At 43.1% G+C, this 21382-nt stretch overlaps 1 protein-coding gene across 1 annotated transcript in view; it reads right to left on the reverse strand.

Annotated features, from left to right (window-relative positions):
- Positions 1-21382, reverse strand: part of TPR (translocated promoter region, nuclear basket protein) — a gene marked incomplete in the record, with an annotated part of 1837142 nt that overhangs the window by 941371 nt on the left and 874389 nt on the right. The window contains 1 exon segment of the mRNA XM_044085316.1: positions 21027-21157. Within this exon segment, the coding sequence (XP_043941251.1) occupies positions 21027-21157 (131 nt within the window).

The raw sequence follows: 21382 nt of genomic DNA on the forward strand, positions 1-21382 counted from the left end.
CTGGAATGAGAATTAGGATATGGTAGCACATCTACAGACAAAGGAGGCACAGGAAAAGGCAGCAGGACATTGAAAACATTAAGGAAGGAATGTTACAGACAAAGGAGGCACAAGAAAAGGCATCGGGACATTGAAAACATTAAGGAAGGAATGTTACAGACAAAGGAGGCACAGGAAAAGGCAGCAGGTCATTGAAAACATTAAGGAAGGAATGTTACAGACAAAGGAGGCACAGGAAAAGGCAGCAGGACATTGAAAACATTAAGGAAGGAATGTTAGGCTATTTTGTTAAAAATGAAGGCAGGAGTGGGAACACGAACTGCAGAGATGAAATAGACTCAAACAGGAACAATCAAGACAAATTAAGAGGATAGTGAAAAGTCAATGCTGAGAGGGAGAAATCACTGTAGCCTAGTTTTGGGGAACAGAAGCTTACTTTGCCAAGCCACAGCCCCCACTGCTTTTTCTAAAAATTAAAGTAAAGTAAAAATCGAAGTGCTTAGTTGCAAGGAATGCATTTCTAAGAATTCTAACATGTACAATTTTGTAACAGGCAGAACTGCATTTATGAAAGCACAGTTGTGCAATAATACCCAATAGAACTGCAGGTTTTCAAGCAAGATCAACACTACTGCAAAATTCCTGGAACTCAGGCAAACAGCTATAAGTAGGCCTAGCTTTTGGAGCATTCAGATATGTCCAGTGTAAACTTGGTCGCTGTCCCCATGCTGGATCAGTAGCAGAATGTTAAACTGTTAAGGAAAGAGAAGTTCATGTAAAGCTTTGCACTTTCTGGAAGAAGAAAGCAGTGCCGCTGACCTCTAGGAAAGACAGCACAGTTGTGAAAGTTAATCTTATCTTAATAGCAAACGTTCGAATGATCACTGATGCAGTAGCTTAAGCTATATGGGTTATATCCTGCCAAGGATACAACAGCTGGCCAACTTCCAAAGCTTCAGGGGAACCTTCCACATACCCAAACTTTCAGGCAGCTCAAGCTGAGCTAAGAGACAAGCTTGGGTGTGAAGCCCCTCCAGAGCTTTCTTTCCAGCAGAGGAGGTGGCTTAGTCCTGAAAACACAATGAAAGGAACAAAAAATAAATGTCCATTGCCAAGAAAGTGTTGATTTTTCGTATCCCATTTTCTCCAGAATAACTTTAAGGGCACACCATAGTCTTATTACTAAAGCTCAGCTCAAGGTGGTGATTTCAATTGTCATATTTATCAAATATTATATCTCATTGCATTGGAAGTGCCAAGCCGCACTAACATGGGAAGGTCTAAAGGAATTGGTAATTAGGCATATTAGGGCACAAAAGTATCTCTTTTATAAAGGTAATCACAAGTTCTGTTCTGAAAATTTTTGGAATGTATTCTTTGATTGTCTTTTAACCTGAAACACTTTTCATTTTTGTATTATATCTCCTTAATGTATTATCTGTTGTATATATTGTGAATGATATGGGCAATGTATAGTTGTATATAGTTTTTGTTGATGTTTGTACAGTGTTCTTCTGTGGTTTGTATTGTTTGTCTATAAGATAATAAAATAAAAAGATTTTCAAAAAAAAATAAATAAATGTCCACACCCTGACATAAGATGCACACCTAAAATCAAGGTGGGTGGTGAAGGGAGGGAGAGGCTACTGCAGCAGTGATCATTCAAACATCTACTGTTACGGTATGTTCAACTTACACAACTGCACTATGTTTATCATAGTGATCACTGCTGCAGTAGCCTAAGCTTTACTGGCAGATTATGTTATCTAACCACATTTGGGAGGTGAAGAACAGTCCAGCAGCCCCTGGAGAATGGTTCTAGCAAAGCTTGATATGGACCTAGAGAAGAAATCAAGCTTCTAGTGCTTTGAAAATTTATGTACAGAGGACCAAGTAGCAGGTTTTAGAGTTTTAGAATACTTACAGAATCCAAACCTTTCCAAAAAGCCATAGATGAAGACAAGGCCCAGGTAGAGTGGGCCTCGACCCCACCTGGAATAATTTTGTCATACTGAGTATAACAAAAGGTGATCGTCTGTTTTGACACAAGTTGTCCTTTTTTATCTTCAAATAAACTAATACAAAGATCTGAAAAGATTTAGTTCTGTCAAGATAGTACCAGAGTTGTCTTTGGACATCCAAGGTATGCAGTGTCCTTTCTCCCTCATTTTTAGGTTCAGTAAAAAAAAAAAAAAAAAAAAAAAACTGAGATGGACAGGCTTAAAATAAACAAAATGCCACTTTAGGCATAAATTTATACTTTCTCAAAGAAACTGTCTCCCTGTGGAAAATGAGATGGGGCTGACTTACTATAACAGTTTGCAACTCAAGACACCCTTCTTTCAGACGTCAGAGCAATCAGTAAAACTGTTTTCATATTAAGAACATCAAAGTCCACTACATTAGCTGACTCAAATATACCAACAGGTAGCTTTCTCTACGCAAAATTAAAATCCCAAGGAGGTACCACTGGTTCCATTTGCTAATATAGGACTTTCTAGAAACAGGCTTTCTTGCCTGTGTTACTAGTTGCTGCACTTCCTCAGTAAACAGGTGCCTAAAAGGAATAAGACCTTGTCATCCAACTGAAAATGACTGAGGTCCACATGCATCAAACATCCCTATTATTCTGTGAGGAAGCCAGCGACAATTGCCCCTGTCCATTTCCAAAAGAAGGGAGAACCACTGTTGACTGGGCCAGAAGGGAATCACCACAGCGATCTTGGGGATTCCTTCCGAATCTTCAGAAGTAATCTGGATATTAGTGGCAAAGCATACAAGAAAAATTCCTGCCAAAGGAAAAGAAAAGGGACATGGTCTATCAGAACTCCACGCAAGACTGCCTGAACAGCACCTTGCCAGGTGATTGATCAGAGAGAAGGCAAACAGGTCTACTTAAGGTACTCCCACAAATGGATCAAATCTTGGAAGACCCCCTTGACCTACTTTTCATTTGTGAGGGTCTGCCCTTGTCCTGCTCAGCTTGTCTGCTACACAATTTTGTTCTGACAGAATGTAAGATGCCTGTAGGGTGAGAATGTGCTGCAAAGCTATATCCCAAACTAACACAGCTAGTCTAGAAAGGGAGTATGACTTGGTTCCCCCTTGCACATTTATGTTCTGCATGACTACAGTACTGTTTGTAATGACCTAAAGAGGTCTCGGGGAGCAAAGATGTTTCAGAGAGTAGTGTGCCTTGATCAGGGCAATAATCTTATGCGCTTGCAACTGCCCTTGGTGTCCACATACCCTGCATTTTTACCCATCGTGAAATTGCTCCCCAAGCAAAGTTCAAAGGATTTCTGGTGATTGGCTGCTCTGGAACAGGAAGGGAGAAGGGTAGACCTGGATTTAAGGATATCTGTTGTACCCACCACAAGATTTCTCTAATGACAAATCCCCTGCACTGGGATTTGAAAAGAAACAGTGGTGATGCTGGGGCCAAAGATTTCCGATACCAGTGCATCCTTCTCATATGGAAACTTGAAGGGCGTATCATGAGAAAGTACAGAAGGGCGTATCATGAGAAAGTACAGTTATGTAAAATCATACTATAAAGGTAGAGGTCCTTCCTTTCACTGTTGCATTATTCCTAATGTAAGGGATCTCCTGCCAAGGACAGCCCAACGTCCAGCCAGTATACCAAAGCCTTGAGTGTTTACACGTGTATATATATCACACACATGCTCTCCGCACAAGGAGCAGGGCATAAAGGTGACATACAGAGATGCACACTTCAGAACTAATATGTCCCAGGAGGAACAGAATGCCCCTAGGGACCAGGAGGAAAAAGAAAAAAAATGCCATCCAGGAAAGCAAGCAGAACAGGACAGAGCAGAAGGGGGAGGAGAAGCACACACTGCAACAATGAAGAAAAGGACATCTACTCTTATGCTAAGATTTTACACAACTGTACTATGTGGTTCCGTATCACTGCTGCAGTATTCCTCATGTAAGGAAGAGTACAAAAGCTTAAGAGGAAACCTGGGATGAGTAAGGCACTGAAGAGTCCTCTATAAATCCATGCAGGCTAGCCCTGGAAAAGCAATCCCTTCCTCTAGAAATAATGTAGTGCTTAGAGAAGGTATGGACAGAAGACCGAGCAGCAACCTCAAGGGTGGAATTGGTGTCCAGTCCTTTAAAAAAAGAACGAAAAACAACAGTGCTGCTAGCATGAGCCTTTACAGAAGAGAAAGACATTCAATGAAAATAAAGAAATGGCCTTAGCAATCCAGGAGCTTACAGATAGTCAAACCCAAAGACCTGGGATGAAAGGAAACAAAACGTTGCTCAGATTTACAAAATACCCTTGGTCTTATCTAAATATCTGTGCCATCTATGCAAATCCAAGGTATGAAGAACCTTCTCACTAGCAGAATTCAGAGAAGGAAAAAAGTAAGGCAAATTAACAGACTGATTAAGACACAACTCACTTCATCACCTTGGGCATAAAAAGGAGTAGTACAAACAGACAATCTGCCCCTGTGAAAAAATTAAAAAGGGAGGAACAGCCATGACAGCCTGAAGCTCAGATACTCTTAGCTGAAGTAAAGGCCAAAAGAACAACAGCATGTAGCAGAACAGATTCATAGGAACCTGCACTGAAGAGATCCTGGTTTTGAGATAAGCAGCAAACAGAAAATATCTTCAAATTGGACAAATATGATTCCCTGGCCTCCTGCAGGACCCAAAGCATGTCCTCAGAAAAGAGTTGCCTAAAAGAGATCAAAACCCTATCACCCACATCATTGGTTGAACAATGAACATGTGACTATGGATAAGAGACCCTTTATTTTGTGTGAGAATGTCCAAACTGGTGTGGTAACTTGTGGTGACTGCCCCTGGCCAAGTGAGAAAGAAGGATCCAATGCTGTCTGGGACAAAGGGAGTAGCTAGCAGGATTTTGGGAGAGTCTTGCCTGATCTTGTGCAAGACCTTCAGAAGCAGAAGAGGAGGGAAGGCATACAGAAACATCTTCCTCTAAGCCAGATGACTTGGGACTCTGGAACAGAACAGACAAAGCTGTCTTAAGAAGGAAAAAAGATCTACCTGAGGAATACCCCCCAATGTCCAGAAACACATCGCTGTGAAGCATCCATTCGTGAGCCTGTCTGTATATGCTGGACCTTCTCAGAGTCTGCCTCTATATTTTGCTCTGAGGGAATATAGACAGGCTGAAGAGTTACTTGGCACTGGATAGCTAGATCCCACACCTGAACATCAAACTGTAAAGGTAGGTCCCCTGTACCCTTCTTGCTTGTGGACATACCATATCACTGTGGTACTGTCTGTGAAAACTTTATGGGCCTGAGATGAAAGAGGGTATAAAAAGGCCTGAACAACTAGAAACAGAACCCTCATCTCATTTATACTGATGTGGTCTGACCTCTGATAAGGCCAAAGTCCCTGGACCATGAGAGAATTAAAGCTTCCCACCACCTGTCTGAGGCATCTGAAAAGAGCTCTTGAGTCGAGACTGGAGGATGGAAAGGAAGCCTCAGGTTGAGAGAAAGTTGATGACTCCACCACTGAGGCTGAAGCTTGAGACAGAGAAGAAATCTGAAGCCACAGTGACTTACGGTACCAGTCAAGCTTTCTCATATGCAGCCTGGCCAGAGACAGCATACCAACTGTGGAAGCCATGAACACGAGGACCCTGAAAAAGTCCCTGGCCATGAATGAAGCTAAAGGAAGAGACTGGAAAAAAGCAATCAGAGAGGGGACCTTGGGGGGCAGGCAGGGATGCCACAATGGGAATGGTCTGGATCCTGGAACCAAGAAAAACATGATCCTGAGAAACAGCCAAGACTGATTTTTAAAAGTTATGGTGAATCCCAGACTTTTCAGCACGGAAATAGTAAACTGGAGGGCCAGAAGCGGAACACCCAGGGGGCAGAGAGCTGAATGAGCAGATTGTCCAAATAAGGAAAGATCTGAACCCCCCCCCCTTATCCTACAAAAGGCAATGATAGCAGCAAAGTATTTAGTGAATACCCATGGAGCACTAAAGAGGCCAAAGGGAAAGCAGAGAAGAAACAGAGAAACAAAAATTCCATGAAAAGGGGTTGGATGGCGATGTTAATGTAGGCGTTTGAGATCCACAGAGACCAGAAATGCCTGGGAAGAGGGAACAAAGTTTGAAGGGACAATATCCGAAAGGAGGGGCCCTTCAGAAAGATGCTGAGCTAAGAAAGGTCCAGAATTGGCCTCTTGGTGCCCTCCTTCCTGGGAACCAGAAACATTCTGGGGGGGGGGACAACCAAACAAAAAAAAAACTTCCTTTCATGGGCAGGGGGAAAAACCATACTGGACCTGATCATCACCAACATGGGGGCTCTATACTCCAGACCAGAAGTGTATCCTTCACTGGTAAGATCAGACCATCAGACCATAAACTAATCTCACTGGATATTCACATCCTGACCCCACCCCCTGCCGAGAAAACCACAGTGAAGAACTTCTCTAAAGCAAATTTCACACTCCTCAAAACCGAGGTGGAATCATTCAAAGCCCCCGGGCCTGTGGAAAATATGCCCAGACCGCAGAATCCTTTATAAACGCATTCTATGAACACCTTCAGGAACGCATGGATCATGCAATCCCAAATAAAACCAAGACCCAATCCTCCAAAGGCAGGCGTCCTGTCTGGTGGACCCCAGCTATAAACAAACTATACAATAGGAGGAGGAAGCTACTACATGATAGAGCAAAATTCAAAAAAGGGAAAGCATCTCTGATCAGTATTGGCAAAAAACTACGGGCACTCATAAAATCGTCCAGCTTCGAGAGAAAAATTGCACAGGACACTAAGGATAATCACAAGGCTTTCTTTAGTTATGTTAGGAACCTGGGTGGGAATTCCCATATATGCTCAGAATTAGTCCAAAATGACAAAAAATACACCGAACCCAGAGACATTGCCAACATCCTAGCTGACAGGTTCAGCACAAACTTCTCCCCCCCCACCCCCCCACCAAAAGTGCAAATATCTATCCCAGCAGAGTGCTGCCCCCCTGACATCTCAGATGCTCAGGTAAGAGCCGCCCTCTCCAAAGCAAAAAACACAGCATCAATGGGACCAGACAGTGTCCGGGGCTGCGTCCTACATGAACTCCAAGAAGAGCTAAACCCAAACATAAAACTACTGTTCAATCTCAGCCTTACTACAGGATATGTACCCAAAGAGTGGCGTACAGCAACAGTGGTCCCTCTCCACAAAGGTGGTGCCTCTACGGATCCTGGAAACTATCGCCCCCATAAGCCTGACTAGCTTGGTCTGCAAAGCTATGGAAAGGATCATCATGGACCTCATAAATAAAGATATTGGGGATCTACAGACACTGGATCCTACCCAGTTCGGCTTTGTTAAGGGCAGATCCTGCCTCTTAAACCTGGTCGATTTCTTTGAAACAGTCACCAAGGCCATTGACAAGGGGAAGGTGGTCCACACAGCCTACCTGGACCTCGCAAAAGCCTTCGATACAATACCCCAACTCAGGCATTATAGATAAGCTCACCAGCTTAAATATAAACCCCTATGTCACTAGATGGGTTGCAAACTGGCTCAAGGACAGAACCCACCCACATGGTTAGAATTGCTGGAGCCATGTCAGACTCCAAACCAGTTACAAGTGGCGTCCCACAAGGCTCAGTCTTGGGACCTCTCTTGTTCGGTATATATTTCTCGGAGGTACAGGCCAACATGGAAGGACTGTGGCTGACCAAGTTCGCAGATGACTGCAAACTAGGCGCCATAATCGACTCTCCAGCTGACACAAGCATCCTACAAAAGGGCCTCATAGAAACAGACAACTGGTGCCAGAGCCATGGCCTCAATCTAAACGCCAAAAAGTGTATAGTCATCCCCTTTGGCAAAAACAAAGTGCCCACAAATTACCACATAGGTGGTAATCTATTAAGTACGGAAGAAGTAATTAGGGACCTGGGGACCCAAGTTGATAGCAATCTCTCATTTGAAAACCACGTGGCCAAAGTGGTTAGAAAAACATTTTATATAGCCCACCTAATCATGAAGGGATTCGCATGTAGATCAGAGGAGGTCATTGTGCCTCTTTACTCATCCCTCATCAGGCCCATAATTGAGTACAATGCCCCTTTTGGGATGTACCTTACCAGACACCTGCAACTGGAAAGACCCCAAAAGTACCTCACCAAGAGGATCAAAGGGCTCAAGCAGATGCCATATGCTGTGCCTGGTTAAAGGAACTCCAGCTCTACTCAGTGGCATACCGCCTGCTCAAAGGCAATATGTGCCTGACATATAAAGCCATGTCCAACCCGGAATTAATGGACATGCTGCACCTCAGAAAATCCAAATCCCATCGAGCTACGCGCTCAAAAGACTTGAACCTCAGCACTGAAATAAACAGGACATGCTGGAGGGACAGATTCATAACCCAGAGGCTCCCTTCACTCTGGAATAAAATCCTAGTCCAGGTTAGGCAGAGTCTCTCATTGACGCCCTTCAAGAGGAATCTTGATGAGTGGATGCGAGATCATAGGTTTACCCCGGGTATCACTTCTGTGTCACTGTTAGACAGAGGCACAGTATACTAACCTCAAAAAAAGGGCATAGCAAAATTCATTTAAAATGGGTGGTCGAAAGCCAAACACACTCTGGCTAGGCTTATAAATGCCCAAGGGCAGATAGCCTAGTATGAACCTATGAACCTATAAGGGATGTCCAAAAAGGGAGGAAGAAGTTTCCAAACCATGAAATACCCCCTGACTAATGATGGACAGAACCCAAGAGTCTGCTGTGATCCTTAGCCAGTTTAGAAGAGACTGGGAAAGACAAAAGGAGAAGGGAACCTGGCCTGGGAATAAGGAAGCAAGTTGTTAAATGGAACCTGGTTTGTCCTGAAAGAGAGGTTTCAGAGAAAAAGGGGTTTGAATAGACTTGGCAGGAGGTACATACCTAGAATCATTTTTACCCTTGGGTGTCTGGCGAGATGGTCTGTGAACAAAAGCAGATTTACAAGGGTAATTCCTCAAGAAAAAGTGAGAAAAGTACAGTTGTGTACCTACCATAAATGTAGATGTTAGAGTGTATTCACTGTTGCAGTCATTACTCTTGGGTTATCTTGCTGGCAGGCTACCCTCAGTCGGCCAGAATTAAAAAGTCTGGGTCCGGCATCGTTTGCTGTCGCCTCTTCCCTGACGTCAGTGTGCCAGGGGTATAAAAGATGCAGCAGACACCATTTTCTTCAGTTTTTCTTGTCCCAGATGTCAGGTGCCCCCAAATTGGTAGGCTGAAAAATATGCCAATAAAAATGCATGTACAAAAATAACATTTCCATCATCTACAAGCAAATACACCAAATAGGTTGCATAGGATAGAGAGGTGCAGATAAGTCCCAGCAAAGAAAAGGGGGATGGTGGGTAACCTGGACTGCAACAGTGAATACACTTGAACATCTACATTTATGGTAGGTACACAACTGTACTACGTTCGTGTTTCACTGTTGCTGTCATTACTCTTGGGTTGAATCCCAAAGCTGAGGATGGGTAGCTGGGCTAAATAGGATTAGGAGAGGCTATGAGCCCTGCGGAACTGCAGTGGCAAAGCCTGCTCTGGACTTAGAGTAAAGAGGTAAGTGGTAGTGCTTTGTGAAGGTGTGCACTGAACTCCAAGATATCTTTGGTTGGTACTCCTCTGAGGAAGGCTGCTGAAGTGGCTGCTGCTCTGGTGGAATGAGGCCTAATGCCCTTAGCCACTAGTTTGCCATGTTGAAAATAGCAGAAACGGATGCAATGGCCTATCCATTTAGAAATAGTCTGTTTTGAGAGAGCCTTTCCTTGTGATCCTGCAGCATAAGACACTAAAAGTTGCTCAGTCTTTCTGAAAGCTTTAGTTCTGTCTAAGTAGAAGCGTAACTGCCTGTGTATATCCAAGGAATGCAGAATTTTCTCACCCTTGTTCTGTGGATTTGGATAAAAGGTAGGTAAGTGAATGGTTTGGTTGAGGGCCACACTGGACAACACCTTAGGCATAAATGTAGGGTTTGTCCTTGTCTGGATGAAAAATGATGAAAGGTTCCACAGCCATGAGTGTTTGTAACTCAGAGACTCGCCTTGCAGAGGTTATTGATAGGAGCAGAGCTGTTTTCCAGGATAAGAATTTTATATCTGCTGTTGATGCTGGCTTGAAAGGAGGCAGTGTGAGTTTTTCCAAAACATCATTGAGGTCCCAGGCCGGAATTGGTGCTCTCCTTGGAGGCCTAATGTTTTTGGCCCCTCTGAGGTACTGCCTTATTAAAGGATGAGAAAAGATAGGTGGTTCTGTATTGTAATGGCCTGAAATGGCAGAGGCATGAATCTTAATTGATGAGAAAGAAAGGCCTTTGTTCAGCATCTCAGTTTGGTATTGTAAAATCTGAGGGATATTTGGTACACACGTGTCAATGCCTTGTTCCTGGTTCCAAGCACAGAATCTCTTCCATTTTTCTGCATAAGATTTTCTGGTACTGGGCCTCCTGGCCTCCAAGATAACATCCATAACAGCTTTTGAAAGAGGAGTGCTCTGAATGGCTACATTATCCGTCATGCTGCCAGATTTAAGGTCCTGAGTTGGCTGTGCACGATCTGATTGTTTTGTTGGGTCACCAATTGAGAAGTTTGATGCAATATCCATGCTGGACCTTGAGACAAGCTCTTTAGGATTAGGTACCAGTGCTGGCGTGGCCAGTCCAATGCAATCAGTATAATTTTTGGCTTCTCTTGTCTGACCTTTAGGAGTACCCTGGAAAGGAGAGGCGGTCGGGGAGAAGCATATACTGTTATATTTTTCCAGCTGAAGGATAGGGCGTCCACTTTAAAATCTCTGCAATTGGCAGTTGTGAGGGGAGGCAAACAGAGCTATGTCTGGGCATCCCCATCTCCTTATTATCATGTTGAAGACTTGTGGATCCAGTCTCCATTCGTGGGGATCCATGAGGTTTCTGCTTGGTTCGCCTGCCAGAGTATTTGTTTTTCCTGGCAGGAATTGTGCTTGCAGGTGAACTTGAAAGGCCAATGCTGTGTCCCATAAGATCATTGCTTGTCTGCAGAAGGGGTAGGAATGTGTACCTCCCTGCTTATGTACCATATGACTGTAGTGTTGTCTGTCTTTATCAGTAACTGTCCTGGCTGAAGCAGGTCCTTGAAAGCTGTCAGGGCATTTTCTGAACAGCTAGCATCTCTTTTTGATTGATGTGAAGATGCATCTGGTTTGCAGGCCATGTGCCCTGAATACATTTTCCTGCAATATGGCCCCCCCCCAGGCGTAATCTGATGCATCCGTTGTCAGTGTCTGTCTGGCTGTGGGTAAACTGAATGGCAGACCCTTGTGGTGACAGGCTTCTGCCCACCATCGAAACACTTGTCGCAGGCAGGGAATGAGTGCAATTACTGTCTCCAGGCTGTGGCAATGCTGAGTCCAAACACTTTTTAGATACCACTGTAGTTTCCTCATATGCAGTCTGGCATATGAAATTAGTAGAATGCAGGATGCCATGAAACCCAAGGCTGCAGGATTTTCCTTGCAGATAAGTGGGTTTTTGTTGCCAATTTCTTGAAGTAAGTAGTCAGTTGCTTTTGTCTGGCGTGAGATAAGCCATCTGGGCAGTTGTATTTAAGCTTGCACCCAGGAATATTACCTCTTGAGAGGGCACTAGTTTTGATTTCTTTTCGTTTACTGTGTACCCTAGGCCAATTAGTAATCTTTTTACAAACGCTAGATGCTTTAGAAGAATGTCTTTGTTCTCTGCTTGAATTAGGCAGTTGTCCAAGTAGGGATATATTTGTATTCCTTTTTGTCTGCAAAATGCAATTACTGGTGCCAGGCATTTTGTGAAGACCCTGGGCGCAGTAGATAAGCCAAAGGGCAGTGCAGATAACTGGTAATGCATTGAGCCAGCTATGAATCTGAGGTATATTCTACAAGACTGTCTGATTGGGACATGCGGGTATGCCTCTTTTAGGTCCAAAGTTAGGAGCCAAGCCTTCTTGCTCAGCATGGGCAGTAGCTGCTTTAGAGTCAACATCTTGAATTTTGTAACTTCCAGAAACGTATTTAGTATAGACAGGTCCAGTATTGGTCTCCAGGTTGTCCTTTCTGGGTACTAGGAAAAGTCTGGAGTAAAATCCTTGCCCCTGCTCTTGTTGTGGTACTTGCTGAAAGGCCCTCATGTCCATGAGGGCTGTAATTTGTTTTTGTGCCTCTGCCCATTGATTGTGTGGCAGGTCTGGCATACCCTTTGACCTTGGTAGGGTGTGAAAATGGAACCTGTAGCCTTGGGACACTATATTCAGAACCCATTTGTCTTGGGTAACCATTTGCCAATTTGATGAAAAAAGTGTTAGTTTTCCCCCTAAGGGGGATGTCAAAAGGAAACTGCTTGGAATTGGTACAGGAAAGTCATTGGGACTGTTTCCTGTCAGGCTGTGATTTGTCTACTCCGTTTTTTGAGGTAGGAGCACCCCATTGTTTAGGCCTGTATGAGCCCTGGGGCTGAGATCTGCCTCTGGGACGCCTGTATCTGCCTCTTTGTGCTCTGTCTGAGACTGGAAAGGACCAATTTTTAGAAGGCCAGTTCCTGCTAAACCTGGGTGGCTGTACCTGTAAGAAATCCTCGACTGTCTGCATGGATTTTGCTTTATCCTCCATTTTTTTCAACACCTCTTCTGCTTTAGTACCAAACAAAGTATCATGCTGTAATGGTGCATGTAATAATTTTGCTTTAACATGATCAGGCAGACTTTGTTCCTTTAACCAAGCATGCCTTCTAATAGCAGAACCTGTAACAGCGGCCCTGCAAGAGGCCTCCAGTGAATCATAACCACATTGTAAAGTATTCTTTCCCACTTGTTCAGCTGCATGCAATAAATCCTGCAATTCCTTGTTCTCTGAACATTCAGAATTTGTCAACATTTTCTGTTTAAGTAGTGACATTAAATATTGCTGACATTTAAGCATATGAAATTGACAATTTAAAGCCCTTACAGCCAGGGTAGCAGAAGTGTATACTTTTTTCCCCCATTTGTCTAGAGCCCTAGAATCCCTGTCAGAGGGGACAGGGGTTTTTGCAGTGGAAGCCTTAACCCCCTTTGGGACCCTGAGATATAGTTTCTGGGTCAGCAGCAGGGTTTTTATATAGGAATTTATGAGACTCCAGGACCCTGTAGTATCTGTATGGCTTAGCAGGTGCAGCGGGTAAAGAGTCAGAGGATAGTCCGGACTCTGAAAATACATCATCTACAATGTCTGAAACAGGAGGAATGGCAAGGGGTCTATGCTGAGGAAAAAGCAGGAAGTCTCTGAGCCTTTTCTAAGACTCAGAATAATCTTGGCTCTCCCAGTGGAAATGCTCCCTCATAGTATGCAGTGTTTCCCCAAAGGAATAATCCTCAGGAGGAGAGGCTGAAGGAATGGATTCTTCAGCATCAGAATCCTCATAGGGAAGCATGGAAAAATCCTGTTCAGAAGAGGAATCAGAAGAAGAGGAATCAGAGGAAATAGATACCTGATCAAAAGAATCATACTCTGTCTCTTGCCTAGGCCTCTTATCAGGAGGTGGATGGGAGCCCCTCATCAAAGTAATTGGGTCTTCGGCCATTTTGAGCATCTGTTTTTTAGGCATGGAAGTTTGAATAGGAGAATGCTGTACTTGTTTCTTTGTCTTTAGAGCTGCTTTAGTCTTTGAAGCTGAGGATGGCTTAATATATAGTTGTGTAGGTCTGAAGACACCCTCAGAAGCAGATGCCTGCTCAGCGACTCCGGACCCATCTGAGGGATTGATTTCCAAGTGTTCAATACCTTGAGTTTCCAGAGGCCCAGTCGGCTCCACATGGGAGTCGGTAGCGGGCGCCAGGGGCTGCGAAAGCTCCTCACTGAGAACCGGTGACTGGCCTAGAAGAGGCTTCGTCGTCTGTTTTGGACCTCGGATGCCTATCCTTGTCCTTGTGTTTTTTTGTAAACTACGGTTGTCGGCTGTTCCGCCGGCATTATATAATTAAATCTTCGGCCAAAGTAATGAAAAGCAAAATGGAACAGATGCTTGATAGTGCGTTGGTTGAATCTAGCACAAAACCGACAGCTAGCAATGTTGTGATTAGGGCCTAGGCAAGGAATACAGTAAGAGTGAAAATCCTTATGAGGTATTTTGCTTCCCACAAGAAATACAATTGTTAACTTTTACTGACATCGGTCTGGAGCAAGAAAAAAGTTTCCCCAACGGGGTATTTAGCTTTAATGAAGACTTTGGTTCTGAAATTCAGCTTTGAAAATCTCAGGAGTCGGCTGACCGGCACTTGCAAACTGCTTTTGCTTCGGGCACCGCACGGCAAGAAAGACTGAAGGAAATGGCGTCGGCTGCATCTTTTATACCCCTGGCGCACTGACGTCAGGGAAGAGGCGATATCAACCGACGCCGGACCTAGACTTTGGAATTCTGGCCGACTGCAGGTAGCCTGCCAGCAGGATAACCCAAGAGTAAAGACTGCAACAGTGAAACACGAACATCTGCAGCAGCAAGACACATCCTCTAAAGCAGACAAAACAACAGGAATAGGTGGAGGTTATGGAAAATCCTTCTGTAACTTTTTTTTTTTTTTTTTTGAGGGGCTGAGAAACCTCAGTGCACTGCCACTAAAAGTACTAGCACATTCTAACAAGAGTCTCAGAGCAAGAGAAACCCATACAGGAATAATCAGAAACTGAGCTCTCCCTCAGGCTGAATTAGTAATCTTGGGGGGGGGGGGTCCTTAATCCCCTGCATCTTCCTGTTCATATTCAGAATCATGAATCTGTTCAGGAAGAGAGGAATCATTCTCTAACCATAACCTAGAAGGCTCGATAACCTAAATTAAAACCTTGAGCCAAACCCAGTAAAATACTGCTATACAAAGAAAACTGAGGAGTACATACGTGGCCTGATTTTCGTTTTTTTTTTTTTTTTTTTTTTAAACAGTGAAAATGGGGCCAACCATATTACTAAAGGCAGCAGCAGCAGTTTCCCCAGGGATGGCGCAGCTTCGGACAGAGAAACCTTCCATGTTCCATCTTCCATGACAGACAAGAGTGGTTCTCCCTTTCCCACTGAGGGGACCCTAACAGCCACAGAGAATGTGGCTAACTCCCAAGTCCCTAGTGACTGCAGGTGCTACACCACAGGGACTCTGGGGTAAAAGATGAGAGGTCTGAGGTATAGCAAATGGCCACAACAGAGTCACCCACCAGCAGCAGAGGTAAACTGCCACCCCTGCTGTGGTGACAAAGGCTGTTTTCTTTTTCTTCTTTCTTTTTGTGGCTGGAAGGAGGAGCGACTATGGAATTAGTAGTCTGTTCCATTGTCAGTCCTGAAATGGTGCCTCTTTCCTGGAGAACACCACAAGCAGTTGACAATAAACACTACCAGTCTACAAAAGTTATTTTTGACAGAAACAGTAAGAACACACTATATCAGACCCACAAGAAGTAAACAATTTCTCCAGAGAAAAAATGTTCTCATTTACTTTACACCACTTTTAAACTGACAGAAAAACAGTGTATTCCATTAAAAAGTATGTTACAGTCTCAAGACAGTCCATCAAAACAAACACTCCTAGCTTTAAAATAACTTTCCTGAAGAAGACGGAATTAATAACACATCAACAAAATTAAGAATGTGGAAGATTTTTTTTTCTCTGAAGGAAACATATCTGCCCAGCAAAGGAAAACATTAGCCAACAGTCGATACTGAAAAACCTTGGAGAAGCATACTCTTCAGTAACATTAAAGCTCTGAAGGGTTTCACATCCAAATTTCAGAAAATAGGTACCTACCTGAAACTGATATGAAATCATCCAAGCTGTCAGCCTTAGCATGCCCAGGTTGGGGTACAGGAGATTGACCTATCACAAAAAGTCTATGTGCTAAGGCAACACTTTCCATTTTTCATTTGCCAGGTTGTACAGGAGACAGAACCAGTGTTGCTCTGGCCAAAAGGGGAGCCACTAGAATTTCTGGTCCTTAAATTCTTGTGTTTTAGAAGTACCCTGGGGATCAAGGGTATTGAGACATGCTGCACAATCCTCTGGAAATAAAGTGAAGTCCAACACCGCAGGAAGACTAGGTTCTTTAATGGGTGCAGATCTGGGTCTTACTACTTTCAAAAGATGATCCGAAGTAATTCAAGGTGAATTCCAAAGCCTTGCCTATTCCTTCCATGGGTTCTGTTAGCATGCAGCAGCTGCCAAGAGGAGGGTAAATCTGGTTCCACAAGTGCACTGGTGAACAGATTCTGGATATCCATGGCTGGAGAAAGAGAAACTATGCTCCAAGCTCAGGCAGGCCCAAATGTGAGGTCAGGCTGCTAGCATTCCTTGGCTTCCAACTGGGAGTCGTTTTATGAAGTGTCCTCCCAAGCAGACACGCACTGAACAACAGGGCAGAGTGCTCTCAGTAGCTGGATTCACATGCAGCAGCAAAGTAGATCTGACCAAAATAAACCATTAGTCTACATAAGAGTCAATGGGAATCCACCCTTCTCTATGCAGAATGGACCAAAGACATCTCTCGTGCATCTCAACTGGTGGTTGTTTGGATTTCAGAAAAGATTAAGCCCTGAACCAGTTGGACAAGGTGGCTGATCAAAGTCTGTGAGGAAGAGGAAACAAAGGTGCCATCTGACCTATGCAGAGGCAAGCTGAATGGCATTTGGTCCCTCTGTCCTTTATATTTCTTACGGCTTTGGATAAAACCACCCTGGAGATATCTGGTCATAGGCAAGGCACAAATACATCAATCTGATCCCAGAGAACCTCTTCATGAACAAATACTAACCTCTCTTTTGGTTATCAAAAAAAAAGGGTCTTCATCACAGAAGCGCCCTCAACATCAAGAGGCACAGTAGAGCTGTCAGACAGGAAGATGTGCAAGACACCAAAAGCAGTCATGCCATGTGCCTTATCCTTAGCCTTTGCCACCTCTCTCCATCATACAGCTCATCTCCTTGTACTCCTGTCTAGTCTCATCTCTCTGACAATCCCACAACAACCTCTTTCTCCGTATACTCTCCTGTACTTCCTCATTCCACCACCAGGTCTCTTTGTCCTCCTCCCCCCTAAGTCCAGATGTCACACGAAGCACTTTTCTAGCAGTCTTCCTTACCACCTTTACTGTGGCCACCCTGCTATCTGGGAGCTCTTCACTGCCATCCAGTACCAGTCTTACCTATTTCCTGAATTTCACCTTACAAGTTTTCCTTTTTCAACTTCTACCACTTGATCCTTGGCACTGCCTTCACTCTCCTCCTCTTCATTGCAGTCATCCTACAGACCACCATCCTATGGTGTCTAACTACAATTTCCCCTGTCACCACTTTGCAGTCGCCAATCTCCTATAGACTGGCCCTCCTGCACAGGATATAATCCACCTGTGTGCATCTTCCTCCACTCTTGGAAGTCACCCTATGCTCCTCCCTCTTCTAAAAATATGCATTTACCACAGCCATTTCCATCCTTTTCACAAAATCCAGTACCATCTTACCTTCTGTATTCCTCTCCTTATCATACCTACCCATCACCTCCTCATCCCCTCTGATCCCTTAATCAATATGCCCATTAAAATCCGTTCGTCACCACTCTCTCACCCTTGGGTACACACACCACCACTTCATGTAACTTGATCCAAAATTTCTCTCTCTCATCCATCACACATCAAACTTGCAGAGCGTATGCATGAACAACAAACGTCATCGCACCATCAATTCCCAGCTTCATAAGCATCACTCTATCCCACACTCTCCACCTCCAATACACTCGACACACAGTTCCTTCAGTATAACTGCTACCCCATTTCTCCTCCCATCCACACCCTGGCAGAACAATCTGAACCTACCTCCGATACACCTGGCCTTAATCCCCTTCTATCTGGTTTCTTGCATGCACAATAGTTCAACCTTCCTTCTCTCCATCATATCAGCTAGCTTTCTCCCTTTACCAGCCATACTGCTAACATGCAAAGCTCCTACCCTCAACTTCCACACTGCTAACTTTCCTCCCCCTCCTCCTGCCTCCGGGCATGCCTTTCCCCTCTTCTTTTCCTTCGGCCGACAGTAGTCCAATTTTCACCAGCACCCTGTTGGTTAACTGCACTGAAGGTGGTCGTTATTAACCCGGGCCTCAACAGAAATCTGTACTGTTTTCCACATATTTGATCTGGCAAAAATGTTACACCGGATGCCCTTCCTGACGTAACCCTCCCAATTTATCCGGGCTTGGGACCAGCATGAATACATACACTGGCTTGTGCATAAATTATATATTTAGCAGAGGACTTCCCACTGCAAAGATGTGTTTGCAATGTGGGTACATTTGGGTATTTTCCTTTTCGATGGTCTCAGATTTCAATTGTATATATACGATGTTATGCACGACAACTTTTGGGAGGTCTATGTTCTAACATAGATCTGGTAATAAGACTGGGATGAAACCAATCTGACATCTGGATTGCAGGTAACAGACTGCCTTCCCTACAGGGACTGATATTAGAGTATAAGCAAACAGAAAGGGAAAGGGGAATCCTAAGTGAAAGATCAGCTCTGACTTTTTTTTTTCTTAAGATACTAGAAATACTGTTAAAAATGGATAACTGGTAGGGCAAATAAAACATTGCATGCTAACAATAATCAGAGGAGTTAGAAAAGATTGGGAAGACAGAATGAAAAAAACAATTTACAAAGGAACAATGGAAGGACATATGTATGGTTCGTAAGTATGCAACAGAGTCTATAAGGTATAGGAGTTTTGCTTGGAAGTATTTGCATGGGTATTTTTATACTTCAGATTTCAAAGAACTTTTCCTCAGGTGGACAGCAAATGCAGGATGCATGATGGGAAATTGATGCAACTGGGAACTTTTTTTGGGGGGGGGGGGGGTGTAATGAGTTGTCAGATTTTAAAGCTACCTTACATAGTACTTTGTCAGAAATACTGGTGGAGCAAATGGTTGCAACTAAGGAGATGATTCTTTTGAACTGCGACAAAGATCTAGTAAGGCCTTTTTAAGTTTAACTCTGTTGGCTGCCACAAAAAAGCAATTACTAGAAAAAGGAAATCAAAATCTAAAAATGTAAACAGAAGTACTGTAAATTGTTAGAAAAAACTGGGAGTGGAATCTTTAGAATATGGAAGGAATAGATTACATAGAAATGAAAAGAAATTGTGAGAACATGTGCAGAACAATATTCAGGAAGAGGAGGAGTGTGGTTTAAAAGAAGACAGGAATTGAGCAATCAATGTAATGGACTGAATGTCAAATAGATAAAACAAATGCAATATAGAATTCATGAAAACCATTAATATGGTTTGTTTTCTATTAATTTGTGCCTATGTCTTAAATAATTTAATAAATGGGTTTAAAAAATAAAAGTATGCTTTCTCAATCCATTAACAGAGGTAAAAAATAAATGGTACTAAACCCTTTCTCGGAAAATAATACTCTGGCTTTACTGACAGGGACTCGTGGGTAAACATCTAAAAGTCATAGCCAAATGAGTGCCATCTGACTGCACAAGGATTTAAATTAAGGAACTGATGGCTGAAACTGCCACTGGTACCATAAAATACAGTAGTCAGAAATAAACTAAATGACAATATATTGGCCGGGACTGAGATTTTTAATGCTCATGAGCAGTTTCAGTTAAAAATGCCAGAAACATACAAGGAAATCAATAGCTCCATCCCCATTTTAGAATATATTACTTTGTCAATATTAGTAGACAAAGCCAGGTTGGGGATCTCTTCAAGTGGAAAGATTTAGAAAATCAAATCCAATAAGCAGAAAGTGTGGGTGGGGTGGGGCAACTGTTCATGTAGAATATAACCTGCAGACAAGCCTTGCCTTGAACTTCTATGCCTACCCAACAACATACCAAAGTTAGTCTCTCAAACCATCATGCCAACACACAGTGGCTTCTGACAAAGTGGGATGACAGCCTGCTTCTCATAACACTAAGGAGAATGCAGTGCTCCTAGTCACCTGTAACCAGTAACAATCAAGCAGCCTCTAAATGTATGCCAGAACAAGTAGGAAAGGAATTACAAGCATAAAGCCTGCTTCTACTTGCACAAAACTCTCATAACAAACAGATCAGATGTGCTTTCAGATTTTAGAAGCACAGTTTTCTGGGGAGTTCTAAGACATGCAACTAACACCTGCAGAGCTGCCATCCACTGGTGTGCCTCGCATCCTTTCCATATTAAACATCTACAAATGGATCATTATTTCAGGTAATGCAGTGAAAGGCCGTATCACCCTCTTCATGTAATAACATCTCCTCAGATTTGTTATGAGCAGTCATATTTCTAGCAGCCACTGCATTTTCTCATCCTCTCAAGCAAAGATTTTAATTTTCATTTGGTACCTGCACATAACAAATGGACTCCTCCATCCACAGAGCATATTTACTAGGAGTAAGAACCATACGGCCAAACCACTTTTCAAATAAGTACCCTGCAGTCTTGACATTTACTATCTGAGCTACCACCACACCAGAGATGTGTAGGTCCCTGGTTTAACAACAAACGGAAAAGGTGGCACAAAGAAATCCAGCTCCTGTTCACACTTAAATACTTTTTATTTTTGGTTTCACTGCAGCTGAAGTGCCAATGTATGCAGAATATATTTTAACTTCCATTATTCCCCTCTCAAGGGGGAAAAAAAGAAAAAAAAAAAGCTTTGAAGCCAATTTTCTTATCAGCATAGAAATGCCCACTTAACACTAGTACGATCAGTCATCAAAATGTTTTTTCTTGTTCCTATGCATTAGACAGCCCGGTTTCAATCTGGGATTTTACCACCATCTTTAAATTTGTTACTGCTGAGAATCCCAAGATTCCCACCTAGGCCACATGGGAATCAAAATGCAATAAAATAAAGCAGTATGTTATCACAATGAAATAAAATGACAGTAAATTTAAATGCCCTCCAAGAATTAAAAAGAAAAACAAATGTGATGCAAATCTTACACCGTTTTAATTCTCACCTGGCATTTTCAGTCTTCAATTTGGCTGTTTCCTCTGTCAGTTGCTGGATACGTTTAGCATTTGCCTCTTTCTCAGAGAGTAGTTTCTTGTGCTCTTCCTGGTCTGTGTCCTTCTGCTGATTCATTAGATGCTGCATAACAAAGGGTTGTGTCATTTTTTTTTTTTTTGCCATGTTCAACTGTACTCAGCAATATTAACAGCTGAATGCTAACCTGTCACAGTTTAAAAGCACAATGGCTAACAAAAATAAAACAAACGTTTCAACCAGAAAAAAGTAATCATATAAAACTTAAAAATTTTGTACTACCCTCAAAGCTCAGTTTTTGACTAAGAACCTCACTCCACAGTGTGGGCA

This window comes from Protopterus annectens, chromosome 10.part0 (assembly GCF_019279795.1).
Source record: "Protopterus annectens isolate FY-2018-M chromosome 10.part0, PAN1.0, whole genome shotgun sequence".
Lineage (NCBI taxonomy): Eukaryota > Metazoa > Chordata > Ceratodontiformes > Protopteridae > Protopterus > Protopterus annectens.